The sequence below is a fragment of the Poecilia mexicana genome, unplaced genomic scaffold, assembly GCF_051168715.1.
Source record: "Poecilia mexicana isolate PSO_F unplaced genomic scaffold, ASM5116871v1 scaffold_2, whole genome shotgun sequence".
NCBI classification, from domain to species: domain Eukaryota; kingdom Metazoa; phylum Chordata; class Actinopteri; order Cyprinodontiformes; family Poeciliidae; genus Poecilia; species Poecilia mexicana.
Window position 1 is genome coordinate 50547322 of NW_028263371.1, and position 27914 is coordinate 50575235.

At 38.4% G+C, this 27914-nt stretch overlaps 2 protein-coding genes across 7 annotated transcripts in view; both read right to left on the reverse strand.

Moving 5' to 3' along the window:
• epb41l5 (erythrocyte membrane protein band 4.1 like 5) overlaps window positions 1-9927 on the reverse strand; it is a 33730-nt gene extending 23803 nt beyond the window's left edge. For 3 of the 6 annotated variants that reach the window (XM_088002304.1, XM_088002303.1, XM_088002292.1), the window contains exons 1-3: window positions 9651-9926; window positions 7941-8152; window positions 2374-2478 (exon numbers count right to left, since the gene is read on the reverse strand). In XM_088002304.1, the coding sequence (XP_087858430.1) occupies window positions 2374-2478; window positions 7941-8120 (285 nt within the window). In that variant the 5' untranslated portion in view covers window positions 8121-8152; window positions 9651-9926. Of the gene's footprint in view, window positions 1-2373; window positions 2479-7940; window positions 8153-9650 lie in introns of all 6 variants that reach the window. The other 3 variants (XM_088002302.1, XM_088002299.1, XM_088002298.1) reach the window with 2 other exon arrangements.
• Window positions 9928-11415: 1488 nt separating this feature from the next.
• ptpn4a (protein tyrosine phosphatase non-receptor type 4a) overlaps window positions 11416-27914 on the reverse strand; it is a 78627-nt gene continuing 62128 nt past the window's right edge. Inside the window, exons 15-27 of the mRNA XM_015000989.2 lie at window positions 27068-27229; window positions 23201-23360; window positions 21808-21891; window positions 21645-21701; window positions 21406-21562; window positions 20429-20595; window positions 20245-20335; window positions 19385-19446; window positions 19135-19281; window positions 17937-18065; window positions 17248-17396; window positions 15851-15986; window positions 11416-15241 (exon numbers count right to left, since the gene is read on the reverse strand). Of these exons, the coding sequence (XP_014856475.2) occupies window positions 14864-15241; window positions 15851-15986; window positions 17248-17396; window positions 17937-18065; window positions 19135-19281; window positions 19385-19446; window positions 20245-20335; window positions 20429-20595; window positions 21406-21562; window positions 21645-21701; window positions 21808-21891; window positions 23201-23360; window positions 27068-27229 (1879 nt within the window). The 3' untranslated portion in view covers window positions 11416-14863. The remainder of the gene's footprint in view (window positions 15242-15850; window positions 15987-17247; window positions 17397-17936; window positions 18066-19134; window positions 19282-19384; window positions 19447-20244; window positions 20336-20428; window positions 20596-21405; window positions 21563-21644; window positions 21702-21807; window positions 21892-23200; window positions 23361-27067; window positions 27230-27914) is intronic.

Sequence of the window (27914 nt, forward strand, 5' to 3'; positions counted from 1 at the left end):
ACAATGCAAAAAGAAGAAGGTCATAAAATGTTTTAGGAAGCAACATCCTCATTCACTAACGCAGATCAAAAAGAGATGGTGTGGTGGAAGGCAACATGAGGTCTGAAAAATGCAGCCGCAGTTCGAATGTTAAAACAAAAACTGCTACAAAAATAAAGCTGTCAATAACAGTTTAATCATACCACCAGTAACATTTACATATTGTTTCCATTGGAAAACATGCAACTTTGATTACAACGGCACTTGATGTCCTAACCACTAACTGAGCTTTAGCATCCAGTTCATTAAAATCTACATAAATCAGAGTGGAACTCAACCAGCCAGATGTATTACTGCCATGAATTGTGCATATGCATGTTGAAATATGCCTCCCAATTATTGCAGTCCTTTACAAATATTACTTAGCACATTCTGATTGATTTACTAATAGCCTTTTAATATATTGTGCAGCTCTAACTGTCGTTCTGATGAAGATGTTTTAGTTTCTACTAGGGCTGAAACGATTCCTCGAATGATTTGAGTACCTCGATTACTAAAATTCCTCGAGGAAAATTTACCTGCCTCGAAGCTTCGTTAATTTATGTTTTATTAGTTAGCGCACCGTGTTCCGGCCGGGACTTCATTTGCGTTGCGCGGAGCTCTCACTTCCGCCTCTGAGTTGTTGACAAAAGCTAAGTCTCAGCGGCATAAAGTCCAATCTTCAAGATTGGCCCGTGGGGATTTTATTGATAGATGATAATGCCCGACTTTTTATCGTTTTTGGGGAACCAATAAGCATCCTTAAAATGACTGGGGGAAAGCCTGGAGTACGGCAGCATTTCTCCTCCGGGGCTGCTGGTTGAAAGCGAACGGCGGGAAGAGCGCTGAGGTGAGCGGATAGCCTGAACAGGGCGGGCGGCTGAGTAGCTGATGCTTACCGTGTAAATGTAGCTTTACCGACGAACCGCACAATAAATTTCATATCCCGGTCTGAAGAAACGGGTGGCGGAGCGCATCGTACATGGCTGGTAGATGAGTTTCTGAGTGACCAGTGAAGGTGTCGTAAATATCCCGTATTGCTTCCCCCCGTGTTCGTCCCCCGGTCTAACGGTTCGTCAGTCCGCTGGTCTATTTCCTCCCCTCCACCCCATCTTACGTTCGTTCATTCGCCCTCTCCTCCCACTCCAGGCGGCATTTCCCGTATTTTCAAACCCAAAGCGTGACAGGTTAGGTGGCAAGGTGAGTTTAATTAATCTATTAAACTCACTGAAGATGAATACATAAACTAAAAGCTGGATTGTAGACATTTTTTATAAGCATATTTGTGAGCCTGCCTCTTTGTTATTAAATTCAATATAATTTCAGATTTTTCTATAACTTTTCTTCTGGTTAACTTAGAAAGTGAGCTGTTATTGTTACAGGTTAGTTTTCTAAACTACAATAAAGCAACTGTTAGGGATGCTCAAATATGAAAAATTGGACTGATATTGATATCTGATTGTAACACCAGTATTATGCCAGATTTACCAATATTTCATTTTATAATTTTTTTTATCCGATTACTCGATTAATCGTAAGAATAATCGATAGATTACTCGATTACTAAAATATTCGTTTACAACAGCCCTAGTTTCTACATCAGGACTGTCCCTGTTTTTTACAATCAGATATATGTGAAGATTGAAAGCAGATTCTTGAATATTTCTTAAAACAACACCAGAAAAACATAAGAATTGTGTCAGAAATAATTAAAGATTTGAAATTCTAACTTTTCTACACTTGGTATAAGACCTGATAACTATGTGACAACTATTTTACTAGAAATAAAAAATTTAAATACATTAACTAATTGAAAAATGACCTAATGTTCAGGGTGGATGAGTGACAAACAATGAAGGAGACCGAGTCATGGCTTCGTAAAAATGGAGGCAGACAGAACGACGGGTTAAGACAGATAACAGAGGAACTTGCAGTACTTTCTAGTTTCCTCTCCCCCACATTCCTCATCCTCCCTCTCCCACACTCTCTCAACTTAAACATGCTCTCCGCCCTTCTCCTGCATTCATCTCTCCCTCTGCTGGCTCCCACTAATTCAGTGGCTTTGCAGAGTTTCTGTTAAAGGAACAGGGTCACTGACTTAAAACAGTTTGTGTAACAGGACAGCGTAACGGCCAGCGCTGACAAATCTCCCTTAACCAATCCCTTTAACCCGTTCACTGAAAGGGAAGAGGATTAGACCTTTGTACAGATGAGCGAATAATTTGGAAAGAAATCAAACATTTGACCAAGAAATACAACAATGATAATACTGTTAATATGCATTAGATCAGTCCTGAATTGATGTTTTTCTTGTCCTAGTTGCTCCACTAATGAAGACTGTATCGCAGTTCTTACCGGAACCTGTGCAGAGTCCATGAAGCGCAGTCCAAAGTAGTCTTTCTCTACAATGTCCAAATGGTACATGATCTGCTCAAACAGTTCTTCACCTTTGGCTTTTTTCTGGTGGGGAAAAACAAAAAAAAAAACAGAACATCTTAGTAACTATGTGTCAAATGGGATTAAGTCAACGAGAAGTATAAACTCAAATATGGCAAAAGAACCAAAACCCCTCCTCTTGTTTTTATTAAATTACATAAATAACTTTTTTTTGTCTCAGTAGGCTGTTTCCTGGGTGAAGGCTGGACTTCTCCATAAGACAAGGAGAGATTCTGTGAATCAGGTGTTGGCTTGTCTGATCAGCCCGTACCAGTTACAGCCTGTGTTCAGCCTGGAACTGGGAAACCTCTTTTCAAACGCTCTCAGTCACATGCACCGACTCAAACCACCTCTGAATTCTTCCCACAGAATATCCCTTACCTTTGAATATACTTTTATCTATACTTTCTTCTCAACTATAACTATTTTTAGCAGTTTTTTTTCAAATTTTAGGATCACCAGAGAGAAGCATAAAAAATACCCTTGTTATTTTGAAGATTTAGAATTGATGCTTTTGAAATTAAATCAGTTATACTCATTCCCTTCAGATGAGAATAACAGCGTCTAAACATATACAAGCATCCAAATTAAGAATCAGTGTAAATTCTTGAGAATTAAAGCAAATTCTCCCATTTTGCCTATTTCTTTAGTAAATAATGACATATGTTGTTCATTCACTGCATTTTTCTTTCTGCAGATGATGCTGTCAAACAGACAAAATGCTGCAAAATATCTATATATTCAGCCTTCTTTATCCAGAAACCCCTAAATAAAACACCCATTAACTTTAAGGTCATATTGACTGTAAAACATGGCAGTCACAACATCATGGTATCACCGCTGTGAGGGGGCTTTTCCTTCAGCACACACAGGCAAACTGGAGTTGATGGGAACATGAATGGAGCTTCAACAGAATACAGAATATGTATTCAAAATGTAGCTTTTTTTCCCCCAATCATTTCTAGGTAGGGTATTAGCCCAGGTTATAAGATAATTTGATAAATTACAAGAATAGACGCATAATACTAGCAAAAAAGGACAATTTTACCAGAAAAGCGTCTTAAAACATGCTCGTCAAACAAGATAGCGGCCCTGAGCATGCTGACATCACTCTGAAATATGGAAACCCATCGAGTTCATTGGTGAAAAAAAAATTAATAAAGTCTTCAAAAGGCAAAAATTTGATTAATAGCGAAAAACTATTCATCGCCCAGTCAAAGCCCAAATCTAAATCCAACTGAAAATCTGGACTAAGCATGACAATTGAGATGTTATCCATCTAGTTTCAATGAGTCTGATACACTTTACAAAATATTTTTTTAAAAAAGGGGCCAAAACGAAAAGACACAAAGCAAGAGAAACAGTTGGAAAGAAATACATTGTGGCAGATCTCATCCCAAGAGACTCTGTAGCCAGCTTAGGGGGACAGGCCCCATGCTAGCTGGCATAGTTAACAAGGCATACCGCACCCTACAGCACCCATGGAGAGACAGTACAAAGGACTTATTGTGTGTGTGTGTGTACTGCACCCAAGGTCCTGCTAAAGTGCCTGCACTGCCGTCTACTTTTTTGTATTCTTTCTTCCTGCCTCCGAGGACACAACTTTCTCTCTTAGACGCTATGTCAAGTATTTTACTCATGAGCTAAACAACTGACAACCCCAGGTCCAAGAATCCTTCTTGGATTCATCTGCACAGAGCACAAACAGTAGAACAAGAAGCAATGGCACACTGCAAAACTAAAGAATGCTCCTCACTTGGTAGAAAACTACAACTTTTGAATCATTTATTGGGAGAGAGTTAAAGCATTTGGGAGATCGACTTTTCCTCTGTGCTACAAATCAAGAGAGTAAAAGAAGTGACGTGGGGGTGAAAGGGTAAGAGGGCCAATAAGTTATGGATGAGTGATATGAGGGAGTGTAAGTGTGGCTGGTCTGTAACAAAACCTTTAGTTCAGTTTCTACAGGTGAATGTTACACATCTGTGCAGAAAAGAAACAAAGGCCTATTGAAAACACCACGAAGGCAGAAAACTACAATTAGGACCTAAAAATAATATAGGATACCTCCCTAATTTTTTTTTCAACATTTGTCTCAGTACACAATAACTATACATCTAATCTACATCTGTGTGGCAGAGTGAGGGAGAAATGATTGAACAGAGAGTTGTGGACAAACTGAGGAATTGATGGATAAATGGACAGAAACAGATGGATACATAGACAGAAACATTTACACAACTGGACAGAGATTCAACTCTGGAGCTACAAATAGTTTCTTCAAGTTTTGTTGTGTTTTTCATAAAAACTACTTCTCAGTCCAATACTCCTAAGAATGGTTATAAATGGATTAATGGAGTAACGTTGTTGTGATGACATGTTGAACACAATGTTGGATAGAGTGGGAGCCTCTTAGAGACACAGAGACTGACCAGCATTTTCAGTGAGAATGACAGAACCTGTCAACAGATCCCAGTCTTTTCTTAAGTTGGTTTCAATGCAGTAGAAGGACAAGAAAGGTGAGGTGGACAGGAAAACAGTAAACGTACTGACAGTAAAGGAAGCAGCACAGCAACCTTCAATGATGAGCAAACAGTCTTACTACTCATGAACAAAATGTTCAATGCATCCAATTCAAGATGAATTGAAACATTAAAATACGTATGCTGCATAAATTTAAATTATACACTGGTCAACATCTTACTTCTAAATGTTCTAAATGTTAGCAGTGGAGATTTAAAGAAGAACTTTGTAACAACACCAGAGGAAAGACACACCTAAAACTTCCATTAAGAGCCGTTGTGGGGTTCTTGTGAGTTCTGGTGGCATTTTCTTTGTTTTTACTTGGATGTTAAAAGGTCAGCTCCCTTCAGGTTTCAACCAAGTTTGTTTTTATTATCTTTCCAACTATAGTTTATACAAGTTTTTATTTATTAAAGCTGTCAAAGACAAAACATGGTGTGGGCAGCAGAAGTTCAGCAATGTAGTTGTGTAACACAGCAACGATCAACAATGAATGTTTGACAAAAGCAGCTTTTAATTTGAAGGAGACTACTATCGTTTCTGTGCCTGACTAAGCACCTTCATGATTGTGCTAGCTGGCACTGTTCAAAGAAAACACACTAACAAGCGTGATTTAAAAAAAAATGCATATTGAATAAAAAAAATTAATTGTGGACTTTGTTTGAAGAAAGCAGACTGTCATTTCTTCTGATAACTTAAATTAGCATAATCTGACTAAGCCTGTATTTAAATATAGCATGTTATATAAAGGGTTTGAAATGTAAATTAGGGAAAATGTTGTGCAATGGTGATATTACTGTTATATAGCTGTCTGAATATATTATTGACATGCAAAGTGTGCATCTATATGCTCCTGAAATATTTAAGCCAACAAAATCAGCTATGCAGTATTTTGCAGTTCGTCTTGTCTAAACTGATAGTTATTAAATATATATTTTTGAAAATAAGTGTTTATGGTATTTCCTACAACAATCGATCATCTGGAAAAACATCTGCTTAATCTGTTCTAAGTGTTTGCTGATTTTATTCTGGCACTAATAACTCGCTTTACACATCAGCTGTCCAGTTTCTCAGCTGAAAGCACAAAAACAGGATGAGGAGGCAGGAGAGACAAATGGGAGTGCTTTTCATGATCATTAGTTGCAAAGAGAGGCCAGTGGGTATAAAAAAATAAACAAAGGAGAAGCATGAGTGTGTGTGTGTGGGGGGGACAAGGATGGAATTTTGGGGCACATTTAACTATTTTTAAATGCAAAATAAAGAAAATTAAAGAGAATCAACATTTCTTCTTCACACATTAGAAGAAGAAATGTTGATTTCTTCTTCTCCTCACTAGCTCAGCAGCAGAGCTAGTGAGTTAGCTCTGCTACTCACTAAACTCATTAACAACAACAGTCAAACCCAAGCATTATTACATTTTATTCACACAATGCTAAATGAAAAAGACTTGAGACAATAGAGAAGCTAAAATATATTAGGGAGCAACATTAAAGTTTTTAAATAAAGCATTATCTGCAACAGCTCCATGAATTAAACTGGTAAAAATGAACAACAAACTGATGGAAAAGCCTTGTAAAAATTCCAGCAACAATTCATGCCAAACAAGAAAACAAGAGAGGAGAAGAAAACAGGAGCAACAGAGAGGAACAGAGAGAAAGAGTCCAGGCTGATAACATTCCACTAGAAAGAAAAAAAAACTCACTAAGAGTACAATACAACCTCTCTGTGCAAACTATAATGAGCTGATAGGATAAGAATTTGGCCAGTCTCACACTTGACATCACTTGTGACATATAGGTAATAAAAATCAGTTTTACACTGCTAAGGAGTTCTGCATGTCAGAGTTTTGGGGCTTTTGTACCAGAGAGGAATCCACACATTGTTTCCAACAGTCTGTCACAAATATAATTTGTTGCTTTTTCCGTACATTTGGAAAAGTTGCTAAAGATAACAGGTTGAAGGAATCTTTGAAATTATAAAACTAGTTTTGAAAGCTAAAAAGCAAAACTATTGTTCCTAAACTCAATCTATGTTTTGAATCCTCCATCTGTAAACACTCTTCATGCTTGACTTAGTGTCTAAATTCAAGTACCTAAAAATTTTGATTCATTTTCAAAAATACCAACACAACTTTGTAATCTGCTTCAGAATAAAAATTTGTCTTTAAAAGCACAAATTAAACACGCATCTGCCATTATTAAGTCTTTGACACTTGCAGAAACCCTGATATAATTTTTTATGAAGCAATGAGGTAAATTTAGCCTCTTTAGACACTTGTAGACAATGACGTTCTTAGACTGCGCCTGATGTTCTTAGAACATCTTGCGCTAACAACTTTATGTCGTTAGCTAACAACTGTTAGCTAATGACATATTTGTTTATTTATGTATAAATAAACAAAAAAACATGTATGTTTTAGGTTTACTTCTATAGACCACTATTAAATTTACACAAATATATGAGGGAAGCCTCCACAGAGCTCTACTTCAGCTCAGACAGAAAAAAGGAAAAACTAATTTGGTACAAGATGGAAATAAAGAACAAGAAGGAGAGTTATGGGATGGGATGATGAGTCCAACATGTCATGTGATGCTGCCATGTGCTCTTAGGAGAGGATCATGGAATTACAGGTGATCAGCAGTGCTTCAACACACACACACACTCCAGAGGCTTAACTGGACTGCTCTACTGACATAGGTACACATTGGTCACCAGTACACTCCTGTCATTTTTCCCAGGAATAACTTTGTCTCATATCAGCTTGAGAATATCTTTTGCAAGAGTTTTAATTAATAACTCAGCCTTAACTGACTGTGTAGAAAAAAAAAACAGCAGACAAACCAACAGGGAAAGATGGAAATTAACCCAATACATCAGTTTTTTAGAACAAAGTCTAATTCTATTATTTATCTGCACCACACATGAACGTCTCACTGTCTGGGCACAACTTGGAGCAGACTCCTTACCGGCAGGTCAACGCTGACATCCGTCCCATCCAGTAAGGAAACCCGGCAGGTGATGATAGACGTTGCGTCTCCGGCTGCAGGGATGTGTGTCGTGGCCCGCTGTGCTTCTCGTAAACGGGTTTTCTCGGCGTGTTTGCGGATGGAGCGCCGGCCTAAAGTCCTGCGCAGGAAACTCAGCATGATGGGTGAGGAATAGAACAACAGGACCACACCTGTTGATGAAGAATGGAATTGGTAAGAAAGTAGCTGTGTGTCACTGATTATTAGTCCCTGGAAACAGTGGAAAGTTGCAGATTTCAGGGTCCAGAAATACAATTTATCAGGCTGGGTTTTATTTTCTACACGTTCTACTAATCATAAAACAACATTATACTAAACATGATAAGCCTGTTACAAATTCACAATAAGCAATAAATCAATTAACAGCATGATAAAATGAAATGAGATCAATGATTTACAGTTGGACAACAATTATTAAACAGATGCTCCTCTTTTATTACATTTGCCTGTTCTGCCTGTCTAAACTGAATGATTATTGTTTTATGAAATGCAATTTTGGTTACATAATCCATTTTAATTATTGTCATTTTGGTTATTTTGTTTGGTTATTTGGACATTTAAAATGTTTTACAATTCCAGTGTTAAATGTGCTGGAAGTTTATTTTTTAGCATTTGAAACCTTTAGAGGCTGAAAAATACAACAAACTGGGGCAGGAGTTCGCTATCCAGTGGGACAAACACCCTAAACATTCAAACAGAGCAACAATTAAGTAGTTTACATGAAATCATATCCAAAGTCCAAATCTCAAAAACTGAGAATGTTTGACAAGTCAAAGTTTGCTCTTTTAAGTCTTGTCCAAACTGGATTGAACAATTGAGTATCTTCTTCATAACAGAGTGTCTTCAGTCAGAGGCTTCTTCAGAGTCGCTGTAATACAGACCACCACAGGAGATCCCTCCTCCACAGCCATTAGCATCTACAACAATTCTAAAGAAAGGTACGAGTTACAGCAACATTTATCTTGCTTCTCCGATAAATTAAGTATTTTGAATTTGAATTGATAGAATACGTATCAGTCAAAGACATTTTATAGGAATCTGTAATATACAATAATTGATTCAAGGGGAGAAATATCTAAATATTTTAAATGTGGCCAGGAGGCTGTAGTCCAGATTCCTTCAAAAATAAAGGCTCAATATCCCTTTACTCAAGTGCTGAATGAGCTGATGTCCTATCGGACATCGGGTCCTAACTTCAGCGTCAAAAACCAAAACCCAACGGAAAAAATACATCTTTAATTCCACGATTTATTACGTTTTCAAAACTATTTGAGTAAGCCCCGGCAAATAAACGCAGATTTAATTTCGTATTGTCCATCTCAAGTTCGCAATCAGCAAATGCCCGCCGCTTTTTTCCCCTCCGAGCAACCGAGCTCTTCTTCAAAAAGTCTGGAACATTCTCTCACATTTTAATCTTAAATTGAAACAACGATTGGGAAGTAACCGTTTAATCCTAGCGACACCTGTAACGGTCAGGGCCTGAAGTACCTGAATATAAGCAACAGGTGGGCACTTGTTTTATCACACCGGCTGACGGCTGCAGATAGAACTAGTCGAATAGAAGAGACTCCGAACGTGCTCCGCTACAACAAAACAAACACCACCGTTAGCTCCCGGAGCTCACTGACTGACACACACTTGGATACTTACAAAAAAAGCCTCCTGGTAAAGAATTCACGGGGAAAGCACGTCCGCTTGCATTGTACTCCGCTAAAGTGGAAGTTTGTATAGTCCCATACTCTGTAACTTAGCTTTATTCTGTCAATTTCTCCGCTTTTTCCTTTTCAAACCGCCGTCCTCCCTCCACAGGATAATTTTCCTCACAGTCCCAACAAAAAAGTAGGAGTCGAGCTCTCCTCAGGAAGTGACGTCAGGACAAATCCAGAACAAATAAAAAAAATATCGAATTAGCATATTTAAAGAGACAAACCCTTTCCCCGCTTTCGGACGTTGTTTGTTTTATTTTCTAACTACAAATAATTATAAAATTATACTAATAGTAATATCTGTATCTGGAAGAATTTCTGCTCAAGAAGTTATGATGGTATACTTTCAGCGCACAGTCACTGAGCAGGATTCATAAAATGAAAAGCTCTTAATATAGCCATGATTAAAATATTTACAAAATAGAATGGAAATGCTTCAATTGCATTGAAAAGGCATTTCCTTTCTGTTTATTGAATTTTAGCCACAAATTATGTGCATCAGATTCATGTGGCAGCAGCACCTTCTACTGATCAACTGAAGGAATCACTCTTTAGACATCTCTGGATGGTTTCTGAAGGAGGTTGATGCCCTCATTGTATTTATTTAAATAAGTACATTGCTCTAGTTATTTATAAGATAAAATAATAATAAAAAAAATTTAGTGTTTAGTAACTACTTGCTTAGGTAACAAGTGTGAGTCATTGCTCTAGATCTAGACATTAATTTATTCCTTGATTTTTTTTTTTACATGCTTTGCTTCACATGACTTGGACTTCTTTAATTTAATAACAATTTGGAAGCTAATTGTATAAGAGTATTAAATAATATCAATCCTGGGTTGTTTGGTTAAACAGTACTTGAAAGGACTAATGGGTCAGATATGTCTTTTGTAGATGCAGAATCAATAATAATAATAATAATAATAATAATAATAATATAACTTGAGATTACACCAAGCATTCAAAACATCACAACTCCAAACAAATAAAGTTTGGATTATTAATGGATTCTTGTTTGGAGAATATGTATCCTGACACTTACCCGACTGCTTACAGCTTCCAAAGTAATTTAAACCAAACTCCCAAGTCAAAATTGACAAGGAGCATGAATGAGTTAAAAAATAATAGTCTAAAATATTTGGGGCCCTAATTGTGTATATTCCACATTGGCCCCCCTTTCTGTTCATGTGAAACACCTTTCTTCAAATATTTTATATTTAATATTTCTGAAGTTGTGTGATTTATCCCTCTAAAATATCTAGATATGCTGTTCAACCACAGATATTTGCTTTATAAATCAAGGGGTCCATGTTTTTTTGTAATTAATTGAAGTCTTCAGTTGTGATCCAATCTTTCTCATGAGCTGATGGATGTTGCCTAACCTGATTTTTATAGTCTGGAAAAGCAATGTGATCTGAAGCCACATCTCCATGCTTTGACAGACAAGCTTTAATTGTTCAGAATCAAGCTTATAGACATGTCCAAAGCACCGTAAAACCATAATACCAGATAAAAAACGAGCAACTGAGGACAAAAGCTTCTTTTTATGACACAGGTAGGAAATAAACCAAAGGTTATAATATGGTAAAACACTTTGTGGTTCATTAAATATATACACTTGCTGTTTTAGATTGAAATAAAACAAACAAAACTTTGAATTACACAGCATTTGTGTCACATTTGGAATCATCCAAATAAAAATAAAACCATTTTTCTGCTCACAAATGATTTTCCCTTTTATTTTAAAGTTTTTTTTCATATACAACATTGTATTTACATGGTCTAGTAATATTTACACAAAATGAACAAGTGGCACTGTGTCATTAGGAGTTCTCTTCTTTGTTCTTTACAGGCGTCTCATTTTCAAAGAAAAACAACGATAAATTAAGAATAAAAGTACTTATTTTAACAATGCTTTACGTCTCTTAGATCTGCTTTTTATGTTCAGTAGCACTACCTGCCCACCCATCCTCTCTACAAAGTGCTGTCCCCTTCTCCTAACCAATTAAAACTGATATTAGTTTTTTACAAAAATACAACAAACTGAAACCCTCACCACATCTCGTCTCCTCCCGACTTCTATCAATCAGTACCTTAAACTCCCACTTAAATTATAAAATTCCCGACAAATTATGGAGATTTTTCCGCTTTTGTTCAGTTTCTTTTTAAGCTGATTTGCAGCTTTAAGCTCTCTCTCTCTCTCATACACACACGCACATCAACAAAAACTGTTAAAACCAGTTCTTTAGCAAGACATTGATTAGCTGGTTTAAAACTGAGCTGTGCTTCTGGACCCGGCGTACTCTGCTCAGATGTGTCGTTTTGCCTTGAGGCCATGCAGAGAGAGTGGGATCTGTGTACAATGAACCGAAAACAGAGGCATCTGGGTGGAAAGAATGAGGAGAATGGATGCTGTGTGGGCTACGCAGAGATGACTGAAGGATGCTGGGCTGAATTTGGGAGGGTGACACACTAGAGGGAAAGCTTAAGCAATAAATAAAAAGTGGAAGAGGATGGCAGCTCTCTGAAAAAGGAGGATTCAAACACTGTAAATATTTTCTCAAGCAAGACTGAGGTGGATTTGGATGCATTTTTCCAATTTTGTGCAAAGAGGAGGTGAATATTCAAAAGTTTATGAACATTTTAAGTTTTAAAATGTTTTTGGTTCAATTTACAACGAAGGAACACAATGTAATTGGTATTTTTAAATAATAGGCCAATACAAAGTTGTGCATAATTGACAAGAAGAAGAAAAATGATGCATGGTTATCAGAGTGATTAAAGGTGATCAGAAAATAAGAGAAAGTTAGATACTTTCTTTAAGTAGAGTTCACTTGTGTAACTTCAGCAGAGTATAATTTCCGTCTTTATTCAGGACTCCGTAGTTTATTAAAGAACGCTCAAGAACAAACTGGAGGCAAGAAGAAAGTCATCCCATCTGCGATTTGGAAACAAGTGGAAGAAGGTGAGCCAGCTTAAGCTGAATATTTTAGCTTACGGGTGAAAAAAACATAATACTGTAAATATGGTAAACCTGGGTGGTGGAAGTGTTATGCTGTGGGCATGCTTTTCTGAAACTGAGACAAGGGAGCTGGTTGAGGCTGATTGGAAAATAGACAGAGCTGTTTAAATCCTGTTCAAAAATGGCCCAGTCAAAGACTAGACCTATTTACAATTGAGAAAATTGTTTTCTTCTAGGTCTAAGGTCTAAAAATTAATCTTCACAGACCCTCCCATCCCTCTTTTTGAGCTTCAGTTGATTTGAAAAGAAGAATTTACTCCCCATGTTTGCACAAAAAACAACCTAAAATACTAGTAGCAGTAAGTGAAGGGAGAGTGAGTTGTAGTATTTACTAAGATGCATACAAATAAACACCACAGTTATCTTTTTTTAAATAAATGAAACCCATGCATCCTTTTACTTCAACTTTAAACCTGTGCATTTCTAATCCAAAAAACAAATTGACATTTGTGATTTTAAAGGGGGAAAATAATGAAAATAATTTTTATTTTGCAAGTCCTCTGAAGAAAGGAGACAGAGCAACACAAACAAGACTTCACACACATACACACACACACACACACACACACACACACACACACACCCCAAAGCAGCACAGAGCTGCAGGGGTTTCCAGAAAAATCCATGAGTTAATGAGATCAAAAAAATAACTTACCAAACTCTCAAAAAATCTAGTGAGGTAAAAATTAGCCATTTCTCTTTTTCATCACTCAAACATAATTGATGTAAAACGCTCTGGAGAAGATAAGATGGAAAAATGATTATGTGTAAGGTTTGTGCTGCCTCTGAAGTCTTTCCTGTCAACTAAGCTCCTGTTTGCCACAACCCAGTTCAAAACAGGTAGAGTTTCACTCACCCCTTTTTTCAAAGGTTGAGATCAGCTCACTGTAACAACTTCTGTTGATGCGCCTCAAAAACAAACAAATACTGATTGCATAAAATCTGTAGCAGCTTTTCAGCCACCTCTGAAACAAACAAAAAAAAACAAAAAAAAAAGAAAAATACATGAAATACCTGGAAATATCTGTGTGGCAAAACTCATTTTGATCAGACAGAAGATTTTCTTCTGGAATGATGCAGGGCTTTCCTGTTGGTGTCTGGCTCAAGGACACTTCAGCAGGAACACTGACAGGATAAAAAAACGAGAAGTGATCCCAGTTGCTGAGTTCAGATTCTAGCTCAGGTAACTATTTCTCTTTCTGTCTGAATACTGCTGTGAAATTAAATAAAGATCTCCACTAAACAAAGGCCCTGAGGACTGCAAACTATGAATGTGTGTGTGTCTGCGTGTCTGTGTGTGTCCAAGCTCAAAAACACAGAGCATGAGAAAGTACCCAACCTGCCACAGCATTGGGTGAAAGAGGTGAAAAAGTGCTTTCAGCCATCCACCTGTGAGTCTATGCTGTCAAAAATGTAGACAAGAAAAGCGGAGAAAGATTTCAAATCAAATACAATAAATTAAATCACTGCAGTTTTTTTTCTCCCTTGAAAAGCCCCAAAACTAAAAGAAAAAAAAAAAACTCAAACAAAATGGAGCAGGGGGCGTAACACTATTTCACTAGCTAAGATTTAATCAGGAAAGCATGAAGTTCTAGACTTGTACAAACAAACAGAATGTACAGCTTTTTTTTGTTGAGTGGACAGGATTTGACACAAACTAAAACACAATAAATACTCTGTCTGAGGAACAAAAGATAAGATTTCTTTCTTTATCAGCTAAAAGGACTTTAAAAAAGGCAGGTCCGTCTGGCAGACTTGCTTAGAAGAGGACAGGATGACCCCTCTGGGTTAAAAGAAGAAGAAAAAAAACAACAAAAATGAAGGTCGGGAGAGCTTTTCATCCATGGGGAAGCCCCTCCCCTTCGGACTTATGGCACTACAGCAATTTCCCAATCCAAACTTTATTTTTTTGTACGTTTTTTTATTCTTTGTACACTTGTCTTCTAACCCTGATCATAAAACACCCCGTCACTGTACCTATTCAACACAGCTGGATTTCTGTTTAGTTTTTTTTTTTGTTGTTGTTGTCATTTCAGTTCAGCGTTTTCATGTTTGTCCTTTTTTTCCGTTTTTATTGGCATAAAGTGCAACAGTGCTTCTGTTTTCTCCTCCTCCTGGCGACTTCCATGCTGAAGTCAGGGGTCAGCAGGAACGGGATCCGGATCTGGGTTCGCGCTGGTCTCGCTCGTCACGCTGGTGCAGCTCGCGACGCTCGGCTCCTCCTCCTCCTCTTCCGTCACTTCCCCCACGTCCAACACCTCCACTTCCTCGTCGTCGTCCTCATCCTCCTCGTCCAGGCCTCCCTCCAGAAGCTCCACCACAGCTGCCTCTGCTTCCTCTTCCACTTTCTCCGGCTGTCTTCCGTCCTCTTTCTTCGCTTCCTTCCTCGTTTCCTCCTCAGCCTTTTCCTCCCTCGGCTTCTCCTTCAGCTGGTAGACGGCCGCTGCTTGGGGCTTGAACAGACCTTCATCGTACACTTTCAAGATGGCCTCGCACACAAAGCGGTACTGGCTCTGAGTAGAAAAAAAGCACAAAAACAGAAGAGAACATTAAAAGCACTGTTCTGTTTACAAGGGTCCTGCATCCCATCATTTAGGTTCATTTTTTAATATGAAATTCTACATTACACTGTGAAGTTATGCCAAGTATTTTCACAGCAGGAAAGATTTAAATATGGAACCTGCAAAATCCAGAAACTGGGATGGATAGATGGACATTAAACAAAGAAAGAATTACGCATAAAAGGGAAGAGGAAACAGACACAAAAGGAAGGGAGCAAGTAAGGAAGGACACAAAAGACCCAAGAAGGAAAACAAAATAGAAAGAAAGGACACAAAATGAAAAACACAAGGAAAAAAGAGAGGTAAGATCCAAGTAAGAAGGCAAGATATAAAGAAGAGAAATAAGGAAGGCTATAAGAAAGGTAAAAAGGAAGAACATGAGGATGGAAAAGAGGTACAACAAAGAGGGAAAGAAACCAAAGACCCAAGGAAGAAGGAAATTAAGAAATAAATGAAGGAACAAAGGACACAAAGGAGGAAAACAGGGGAAGAACAAAGGAAACAAAGAAGGATGCACTCAGGAGGAAGCAGCTGCGCGATCACAATGGCCACTCTACTTACTGGTGTTTGTATCATCATGGCCCTCTGATCTCTCATGGTTCTGACAATATCCAGAGGATACACAGGCTGGCCACACTCCATCAGACACAATGATGTCTCCATGGTGATCAGAACCCCAGTTCGACCAATCCCAGCGCTGGGGAAAAAAAAGATAAAACAGAAGAATGGAAAGAAATTAAATTCTCTTTAACCTCTTAGGTGGCTAAATATCAGGTTATGATCTTTTTATTAAAATGATGTTTAAATGTTCATTTTGACAAAACTGTGCTTTGAGTGAAAATCGATTTGTTGTGATAAAAAAACATCTTGATTTCACACTAACTAACTAACTAACTAACTAACTAACTAACTAACTCTCTAGCGTTTCTGACAGTATTTTTGTAGTACAGAATGTTTGTCCGCTCAGATCATGAGGCTGTGTGAGCTTTCAGATCATGCAGCTGGGATTGTGGAATCAAAGGGGCGTGGCTTATAACTCCCTGCCTTAATCTGTGGGGGATTTCCCACTGTGCCTGACATCTGGTGTAAAGTGTTTAAGTTGTTTGGTTTTTGGTTGACATGGCTTATCTTGTTCCAACATCGTCACTCTGTTAACTTAAACATTTTAGAGAAAATTGTACCAAAAAATTTTGTGGTTCATTTAAAAACAATGTTGCAGTCCTGACTTTTTACCAACATGTTCTAAGAATCCTTCCAAAATGCAATAATTGGTCATATTTTTTTTTCTTAAACTAATATTTAATATGCTCTTCTAGAACAATGGCCGCTTGATGGTATATACTGCCATTCCTTGCCATATTTTTTAAGACTGCACATTCTCCTTAGGATGAACTAGCAGGTCTATCTCTGGCATGGTGAAATGATTGGCAGCTGTCCTAAATGTTTTCCACCTATTTATAACTTTGTCTCTGCAGAACAGTTGATTTTTGATTGTTTGTAATGAATCTTATAACCAATAGGCGGTTCTAGACACAGGCCAACAGAAGTGGCTTTTTGACTCCCTTATACATTAAATGATGAAATATTGCCCTGTAGGCAGCAATTTATTCACATATATGTACATTTATTATTATTGATACTTTAATTAAAGATGGTATGTAGTTGCGCCTCTGCCCACACCTATGCTCCAGACCAGCAAACTACTAAAATGTCATAGTTGATAGAAATCCAACAAGGACATTGCATACATTTCAAGTGTTCTACCTTATTTGACTGTTCTTTTACCAATATATGCCAAATTATGTCATGTCCAATAAGATTTTATTTTTAAACAGGGGAAGTGCTTTAATTTTCACATCACCTGGAAAAGAAAATGACTTGAAAATGATTGAAGATGAAAGATATTTAAGTACAATACATGTCTGACTTCCTACTGTCATTATTCAGAGATTGTCTACCTGCAGTGCACCACCATTGGCTGGTCCTGTCCGGCCCGTTTGCTTCGTACCAGAGCCACAAAGTCCAGGAAATCGGTAGAGTCATCAGGAACGCCGTGGTCCGGCCAAGCCAGGTACTGGAGCTGAGTGAGCTCTCTCTGCTGTTCACTCTGGGGGAAAAAAAAAAAACACCACATAAAATTACTAGACAAATAAAAAAGACTTTGTTTTTCCAGGATATGCTCTATTGAGATGTGAGTAGATACGGCAGATACAGTCTAAAGTTCAGAATCGCATCATCAAAAGCACAGATCCATTAAAACGCCCATGTGCGGTACTAAAGCCAACTTTTCATTTACATATTCCCTATTTTGTAAACAAAACATTATTCATCCCACTCCTCGTTCCTCCAGTTAGTTCATCTTTTCGCTCTCTCTCTCTTCCTGCAGCGTGACCGACTGTGGTGGTTGCGTTGTCATGGCAACCAGTTCCCACAGCATGAGACCGGCGCTCGGCAGTGGGATCCAGAAAAAGAACAGCCCACACTGGTCACTATGGCAACACACCTCTTCGGGGTTCTCAGCAAGCTGAATGCACCTCGTTTCTAAGTCTGTTTGGTTCAATGAATGTGTGTGTGTGTATGTGTGTGTGTATGCGTGTGTGTGTGTGTGTGTGTGTGTGTGTGTGTGCATGTGTGTGTGTTGTGTTACCTGTGAGTGAGTGAGAGTCATCTCCCGCACCAGGAAGGCGGAGTTGCCCTCTTCGTTGTGGCACGTGACTTTAAAGTCTCCGTAGGTGGTGCTGCTATCTGGGTTGGGCCAGTACTGGTGACACTTCACCTGTAAACACAGACGGAAGGTTCCGGTCAGATCTGTGCGCCGAACAGATTATTCTGAGAGCCTGCAGGTGTCAACACTGCTTCTGGAGCGTTCGATGTTGTTACGCAACGCCGGTTTCACTCTTTCATGAGTTTGTTCCATGGAAACTGAATGAATGAAGAGATGCAGCAAAGATAAAGCTCCAGTCTCCAACTAAATATTTTGGAAAAGGGAGAAAATAAATGAGGCAGGCAATTCATATGAGACAGGCATGAGAAGTTTAGACTTTTAGAAATGGACAATTAAATCCACTGAGTACAAAGAATGGATGGATGGACAATAGAAAAAGGGATGAACAGATAACAGAGGATGGATGGATGGATGGATGGATGGATGGATGGATGGATGGATGGATGGATGGATGGATGGATGGATGGATGGATGGATGGATGGATGGATGGATGGATGGATGGATGGATGGATGGATGGATGGATGGATGGACAGGATTTAAACAGCTCTGTCTATTTTCTAGACAGGACGGATCCTGTCTAGAAACATTTCTCTTTTTTATACTCTAAACCAGGGGTCCCCAAACTTTTTCCTGCGAGGGCCACATAACTGTTCCCTTTTCTGGTCGGGGGCCGGTCTTAATTTTTCGAGAAAGAAACCTTAGAAAACTTTTGTTTTCTTTTTCTTTTTTGGGGGGGGGGCTGGATTACTGCCGACGACATATTCGCGTTTGTAGATAGATTTTTTACCCAGAATGCAAATGGAAAAAAACCATGAGCGAAACGGTGACTGGTACTGACTAGTATATATTCCATTGAGGGAAACTAAGTTTCATATCTGCTCAAGAGCCCCCCTGGTGGTTGAAGAAAAATCCACATATATATGGAAAAAAAACACTGAATGCTCTCTGGTATTGTTGAGGGGGCCGGACCAAATGAGGAGGCCCGCAGGCCGTAGTTTGGGGACCCCTGCTCTAAACTCTCTGGTATTAACTCACTTCACACTGAAACAAAACCTGGAAGCTGAAATCAAATCTCCAGTAGAAGCGTCATTGTGTTTTGGTATGTAGGTGTCACGTACCCTGCCCCTCTCCACCTGTGTGGTCAGCATGACCACCATCGACGAGCCCTGCTCCCAAGTCATCCGCCAGAAGTCAGGGCAGGTGTTGGGCAGTGGGCCCTGGCACGCTATGTAGCGGTTTATCAGGCTGGACGCAGGAATCTCCATCTGCACAGAGGAAAACATCATGCAGCAGAAAACGTCAGAAAGAATGTTAACGTATCGCTTTGTCACAGCTGAGCTACAATGAAAACATATGAAAGATGCTTACATTGATGTAGTTTGCATTTATGTAGTCGTCTGTGCATTTCAGTACGACCCGTGTGGCATCATCTGTTAGAGAATAAAAGGAGTGAGGCTACACAGTTAGTAGGGATGAAATTATTAATCGTGATTACTTGATTATTGAAATAATGCTCAACTAATTTAGTAATCCATTAATCATTAACTGGAGGATATAGACTAAAAAAAACTAATTTTCTGAAAGAACAATGAACTCAGAGCAGTAATTAGGGCAAAACTGTACAACAATATATACATTTTACATTTTTGTGTGTTGTATTTGTTCCTGCCTCTAGCCCTTGAAAAGTAGATTTTAATTTCAATGGATTTGTATTGTAGTAAAATAAAAGTTGAATAAAAATAAAAAACCAAGATGAAAAATCTTTATCTGTAAACTCATATTAAGCATCTTTTGTTAATAAACTATTAATTTGTTAATCCCAAAAAAATATTCACCAGATTATCCCTATACTGTACTGATGCTAAGTCAAGCAGAAAGCTTTTCATGTGTTGATGTTAGAAATATTTTCTTGGCAGATGAAAAATCCTTTGCTGCAAATGATCAAGCATTCACTAAAGTAATGCTGTTACTGGATTTTAGGCAATAAAATATTTATTTTCTTATTTAAAAAAAGGAATTAAATTATTTATTATTCATTCATATTCTATTATTTTATATCTAATATTGTGTAAAAAAAAAAAAAAAGGCTTTAGTGGTGAAATGAAAAATCTGCAGAATGTGGATTTTTTTTTATCCCATTAATTTGATTAGCTGCAGCTCTAAAATTTAAGATGAAAACAAGCAGAGAAGGGAGCGAGTGTGAGGGGAGGAAGTAAGCAAACACGTACATGGGGAGATGTCTCTGTAGCGATTTTTGGAAACGTTCTGAGGTAATTTGGCACACAGCATGGTCATCCCCGGCCTCTTCCTGTACAGTTGCTGTGGGATCAAAGATGGAGATGATCAGCAGGATAAGCCTTTCCCTCTCCGATGCATGCGGCCAGTCTGACTGCGTGAACCGGCTCTCCTTACATCAAACTGAGCCAGAATGGCTCCACTACTCAGGCCTTCCTTCAGAGCCACCATGGAGTCCCTCAAGGCATGTTGGTCGAGCTGGGTGGGATCCTGCAGGGACTTCTCTGGGATGTACTGAAATTCCGGCTCGGAGTCGACCTTCTCTTCCACTACGTCGTAGATGGCTGGAAGACAGGGAAGCAAGTCACACAACTTTTTCTGGAGCTCAAGATGAGAAGAAGAAAAGCATTTATATGCTTAACGAGGTACCAGATTTTTTCTGCATCAGGCTGTAATGAAGGTTTCCAAGAGATACCGGTTTGAAGAAATCCATACATTTTAGGTTTCAAATTGAGATGTCAGAGGAACTTCACTTGCACACACCATTTTAAATCCTTTCAGCTCAATTTTCTGGTTGATAAAAACAGACTGACTGGCTTTGTGACGGCCACTGCAAAACATAGACTTTGTTGTCCTTAAGCATGCTAACAATACGGCTGATTTCTTAAAATGTTGCTTCAATTTTTTCCCTTTAATGTGTTTGTTCTCTTAATGCCATCTATTTTGTGCAGCAAAACACCTTCCACGACATGATGCTGCCACCACCGTGCTTCGTATTTGTAAAGGTGAATGTAACAACAGTCATCATGGATAAATTGTTCAATTTTTGTTTTTTTTTTCAACCATATATTTAATTGTAAATACCTGGTTGCAGTTGTATGATTCCATAGCTATGATTGAAATGATGCATTCATCCTGGTGTGAGGTACTCTTTCAAAATCCGTAGCTTAGCCTCAAACAGTCAAGTATGGCTGATCTTTCTGATTCTATCATCCTTTCTAACTTCTTTTATCAGCTGCTTTAAGCGTACAGAAAAATAGGATTGGTGCTTTTTTAATAAAATCAGAACTACAGCATAAAACCTTTAACTTCTCTGTGTTTTTTAGGAGTACTTGAATTCAGAAGCTTTGCTTTTAGTGTAAATAGTAATTTACCGTTTGGCCTGACCAGTAGGATGAGTTCTCCAGAGTGGCTTTCACAGCTGGCCTTGATGAACATCACCACCTGGTCATGGGTGTGGTCAGAGATGTCCCGCCCATTTATTAGAACCACCTGGTCCCCTTCATTAAGGCGAGGCACGCAGAGGTCGGCCTGAAAAGGCAGAAACAGGCAAGAAAATTATCTTTCATCGTCCTGAAAGGTTTGTGCTCAGATCTTTCAGTCGTTAACATACTGAGGTTCCCGGAGCCACTCTGGACACAATGATGGGCATCTTCTGGTCAGCTCCACCCTGGAGATAAACACACACACGTCAAAAGTCCAATAATTTTTATATATATTTTTTTAAAGGCTGCAGACTAATAACTGATCCAGTAAACCACAGGATTAAAGCTAACCTTGACATTGAAGCCGAAACGTCCGTGTTCATCGGGCCTCATCTTGATCAGGACCAGATTATCGTGTGGGACGACTCCGTTCAGCTGAAAGCATCCATTAAAAACACAACACAGTTAGACTTGTATCCAAACAGACCCGCATTCGTTATAAATACTGAAGATGTGCGGGAGATCAAAGACATGAATGCGTCTAATTCGACCACAAGGGGGCAAAAAGTGACATAAAGCTGCATGACTGTTTTATAGCATTAAACATTTTCATTTTAGCATTAACACATTTTGAAGCATACTCTATGAGGTATTATTGTCAGATCAAAGGTAATTTTAAGGAATAAACAAGCTCCCTCTTTCTGCCATTGTCTTATACACAAAGCAGAAAATGTGTTGAAAAAAATACATTTTAGCATTGCACAAAAAGAATAAGTATTTCTTGGAATACATTAGTCCTGTTATGTAACAAGCATATAACAATAACTGCTCTCCTGATGGGGGAAGATTTTATGAATTAGTATAAAGTCGCTTCAATGTTTATGGTGAAAAATGTTCCGATAATTAATATTTTAGACAAACTTAACCTTTAATTTGAGCTCACTTTCAAAGATTTCTTGAAGTCAATGCAACTGACACAGTTTTTTTTAAATTTAACTTTTGTTTTTACGAAGTTATCAACGTGACAGTGATGACTAATTAATAATCTAAAACATTCTTGTTTTTTGTTTTGCGAACGTGACACAGAAACCCATTTCTCTGAGCAACTCTTAAAAAAAAAAAGAAAGGAAGATAAGAAAGTCAGATCTGTACTGATTTGTTTTAAATTGTAAAAAGCCTTCAAGAAATAGGTACTTAACTAAAGTTGTCCTTATCTACAGTCAGAGAAAGTAAAGATAAGAAAAACTGGAACTGTCACAAACCAGGCAAAAACAAGGACTGATATTTATCTTGCCTAAACAGACAGAAAGTGTGGGAAAGCACTTCTTCTCCACTTTGTAGAATCTGTGATGCTGTGGGCCTGTTTTTCTTCTACAGGCCGTTTTAGAGTGCGTGGCACCATAAACCCTGATAAACCAGGAAAAATTATGTTCTTTGCTACAGAGTTGAAAAAGAATCACCACTGGACCTCTTAGTGGAATATCCAACACATACCGCCAAATAAATGGTTCAAGGTAATAAAGGCAGGGATGCTAAATATTGAAGTTTTTTTTTTTAAAGCTCAAATTAAAGATTTAATTTTTGTGTTTTTTTGTGTGTCTATATTAGGCTGTGATACTGTTACAAAAGTTACATTTATTTTTAATACTTTTTTCCTCGTGTGTCAACTAACAACCCCATTATCGATATGTAGATAAACAATGTTCTGCGAGGCATTAAGAGTGCTTCCATCGGGCTCACTGACCGTGGTTTTGTCGGCGTTGACGGGAACGTCGTACATCTCGTTGAGGTGGTTGTCCAGGAGGCTCTGCTGCGAATGGGCCTGGATGATCTGGCTCAGTGTTTTCCTGCTCAGCTGCTTCGGGGGCAGAGCTGGAGGTTGGCCATCTACCCCATCGGGAGACCTGAAGAAGAAGAAAAAGACGGAAAATGTTTATATCACAGTAAAGTAAGGGTCCTTCCACAATGGCTCTTAATACCCGGCTAAAAATGAAAAAGAGCCAGCTGATGTTTTAAAATTTGGAAATAACAAACACAGGTTTTTAACTGTTATTCAGAAGTCAATATTTGAATTGAATTTCCATAAGGAATTACTCTAAAGCCACTAGGTTTAATTTTTTTTTTTTACATAATTTTCCATCCCTCAGAGAAAATATATCCATCCTCTTTTTGCTCAATTTGATGTTTATCTTTACTTCAAATCCTAAAAATTGAAGTAAAACTATCAAGTTCCCTATGGCAGATATTTGTTTAAGACAAAAGTTGTGCAACATTTGCAGCTCTAAACAAGTTTTATTTGGCTGGCCTGTAAAAAAACCCCGGTTCTTTAGGTTGTAAAAGTTGCAAAGCCTTCCAATAAAAAAAGTAGATACAGAGGAAAAACTGAAGTATTTACAAGGCGTATCCTGATGTTTCTTTTGCATGATATGCTAGAGCCTTTTTTACTATACAAATTTATTTCCAAACATACTGTAAATTTATTTAAGAGGAAAAGAAAAAGAAGTATAAATGAGCACGAGGAAAAAGTAGACAGAAAAGGGGTAATAACTGTTTGTCCCAGTGCATTAACCTCAATAAAAAGGCAGCAAAGGGAAGGAAAACAAGCACCCCTCACGCTCCATCTCCATCAAGCAGACAGTAAAAGACCGTTAGTGCGCAGGGGGAAACAACATGGTCAGTCAGTTAAAGCTTTCAGCAGCGTCAAGGCTCGCTCCTTTGTGGGTTAAAAAGCCCGTTGTTTCACTCTGTGTGCGTTTCTGTGTGAGGGGAAAAAGGCTACGAAACGGCATTCCTTGGGGGAAGGGAGCATCAGTCAAAAAGCATCGCATTTGTTTTGGCTGCTGCAACTGGTGCCACTTTGTGTCTTAAACAGACGCACACAGGCTGACATTTACTACGGGTCAAAACCAGGTCAGGCTGAGACGGTGCACAGCAGGACGGAGCCGAGATGGCACGTCCACCTCCTTTACTGTGATCGCCACCGACACGAGGCAGACGCACCTAATGGACCTGCAAACATCTGCACGTCTGACGTATAACCAGTCATTTGCTTTTCACATTTAATGATTCAGATCAAACTAATTTTTTATATTCAGCTCAATTCCCAAAGGGAAATTAAATGTCGTAACACAAATCATCCAAGTTTGCATAATAAATGACACACTGCATTCATTAAAATGTAATTTTCATCACTGGTTTTCTTAATTGTTGACTGTATGGTGTCTTTTATGATTTTGTATTCTTGTGTTTTTGTGATGTAAGGCACTTTGAACTGCATTGTTGCTGAAATGTGCCATACAAATAAACTTGATTGATTGAATTATAGTCAAAGAATCGATATTGATGATGATGTTAGCAGGAAGGATTTCCAGAAGGGTTTCTGCAAGTTTCACCAACTCAAGTTTAAGACTTGCAGCCTTTTTAAGATCTGTGTTACAACAGAAATGTACAAAAGATGATAAATTGTAAATAGTTCTCCCACAACAAATTTTAAGATATGTGATTAAGGCCAAAATAGTTTTTTCAATAAGTTTAAGACATTTTACAGCCTTAATTTTAGATAGGCACCAATGCTTTCTTTAGATCTGCGTTGTTTAGATTTGTGTTCGTTTTCTAGGTCTTACTGCCTACTTCATGTCGACATACAGGTTCTGTTGTAGATATTTCTTGATTCTACAAGTCTGGAATCGTCTGTGTCATTGTTTAAATGTTTAAACAGTAAGAAAGAAGAAATCATATCTGTTTAGAGGATTGTTAAGCAGATTCAGTTAAAACTAATCAGACACCAGATTAAGAAACTGAGCACTAAGCTTTAAAAAAACCCACAAATTTCAGGTGTATCAGCAAAATAACTCGAGAAACAATCACACCCAAAGCATGATTCAACTAAAACACAGTATAATATCTAGATTTCTGTGTTGCTGAGTGAATCGCAGAGTGAGCAACTGCTTCTCCTGCAGAGGAAATGTAGACTCTCAGCAGAGAAAATCAGGGAAAATCGTTGGGAAGATCTGGATTATAGGCTTGAGTAAAGTGGTGAACCAGGAAATCAGTCAGGATGGCAAATCTGCAGTTGCATTTTTAGTCTTTTCCATCAGGAACATAAATTGTCAGAGAGGAAAAAATGCAGCATTATAATCTGCAGCAATCAGATGGTTATTACGAAGGAAGTGGATTGGGACCAAATCTTTTCCACAGACGCTATAATGGAGCTGGTGAAAGATAGACATTAGAGCCACCGAAGCTTTAAAATATAACTAAAACTTAGGAGGTTTGCAGAAATATCCAATATTAGAAAGACCCAAAGTGGATATGAACGGATTGAAAAAGCATCATTTGTCACCGTTACGGTTACCGTGCCAACAAGTGAAAACACCTAACACAGACTGCTTATGTGGAGTTCAATTCACTTTAAATGTCTAATTAATCATTGTGTTAGTACTCTGGTCATTTTGACAACTTACTTGTAGTTTTCTGTAAGACGGCAAAAGTTTTGTTTTTCCATAAGTAAAGAATTTGACTGATCTTCAAGCATTCACACTGTGCAGACGTGAGTATTAATAAATCAATTTTAGGTCAAATAAAATAAGGCTATAAGATGCATATGTACATGTTTTTGCGGCTGTTCCTGACTCTAGATCTGTGCAAGTCCATGATGCCGTTCACTCTTACACGTTTTCCAGGACCTTAGGAAGAAAAACAGGCCCACACCATCACAGATCCTCCACCCTGCTCAGCAGTGGGCCTCAGTTGCTTTTCCACTTTGCTATTTATACTTTGTTTCTCAACTGATCCCCCTGGAGCGCTCATAGCTAAGAAGCTCAATCTTTGGCAGTTTTTACAACACAGCTGTGCTTCAAACAGACCAGAGTTTGTTTCCTCAAATTGTCTCCTTCAAAAAAAACTTTGTAGGACACTCTGATCAACTTGAAAAAGGAAAGTATTAAGAAAATTATGTTCTAGTCAGTTTATTTTATCCTGGCCGGTAGGAGGCCAATAATTGTGACTCTGGCTTTGGACAGTTAGTGACACTTTGATTCAACCTCACCACTCTGAAAACTGCTGCAACTCTTTAATTCTTTGCTCTCCCCTTCAGACTTTAAAAACAGCAATTTGGGACCTTAAAGAACTTTACCAGATATTTTATAGTGCGTGAGCAATTTGAGGATGAATCCAGATCTACTTAAGTCCCGTTGTTCAATCTCCTCCACCCTGCTCTGCTGCTATAAACACATTTTACGGGCTGTTTTTCAAAGGCTCATCTTTCCAGCGGGGCAAGCTAAGTGACACTGGGAGAGGGTGTGAACTGCTGGGAGAAGCCACAGACACCGAAAGACGTTTAAAGGGACAAAAATAAACCCGTCAGCGCAGCAGAACAGACAGACTAGCGCTGATGAGGAAAATGTAACTGCTAAATTAAAGGCTGGCTGTTCTGAGGAGATGTTTTATTTATGAAGCAGTGAAATTATGATCTAACTAATGCTCTGCCAAGTCAAAGCTGATGTTTTCCCCGAGGAGGAAGACGTTGTTTTGAAAAGAAGAAGAAAGGAAGATGGAAGGAATGGAAATATTCAAATGAGAATGATGATTAGCAAAAAAAAGCTCGACTGACGGTGTCGAGTCCAGGCTGATGCTGTTGGCCTGCGTGGACGACGCCGACTTGTGATTGGAGGAGAAGACAGGTAGGCTGGGCGAAGCGTGGATCACATGATCAACCAGGTGGCCAACCGACGACGGGCGTAGTCGTGTGCCATCTTGGACAAACAGTGAGTTCCTGGCAAAGAAACAAAAGAGGTTTAATTTCAACATAAAGTCAGCGTTGGTGCGTCACAGAACAACCAGAAGAGTTTATATTTGCCATTTTTAGATTTCTGTTCTATTGGCTTCGAATTTAAAATTTATTGTATCGTGTTTATGGCACTATTGTTGCACTTTATAGTTTAGAAGAGTAGCTGCGTTTCCATTACAAATGTGCACAAAGGTTTGTCGATGCTCCACTAATGTCAAAAATACACAATTTCGCAATTGTGGCATTTCCATTAAATAAGAAACGCAATTAAAATTACATGTGAATAAGTTTGTTCACGCAAAGTGATTAAAAAAACCTGCCACGCCATCATCCTCCTACCACTTCTTGTAATTTTCTTCGTCTCTTCTGCCAGTTTCGACATCTGGTTGTTGATCACACAACTCATGTGTTGTGAGAAAAGTGTTTCAGTAAACCTCATCTTAACCCAAAAACTTTTTAATCGAAAAACAAGACTTGTGTTTTCAAAACCAGTGCATTTCAATTCAGCAAATTTATTTTAGTAACTTCAATTTGTGCAAGGATTTGGTCAATGGAAATGCAGCTTAGAGAAGTAGGTTTTTGGTTTGTGTTCAACAGGTTCAGTACGGTTACAGAGAAATTGCTTTGCAAAACTACTCGCATCACTTGAACGTTTCCACAAATATCTTTA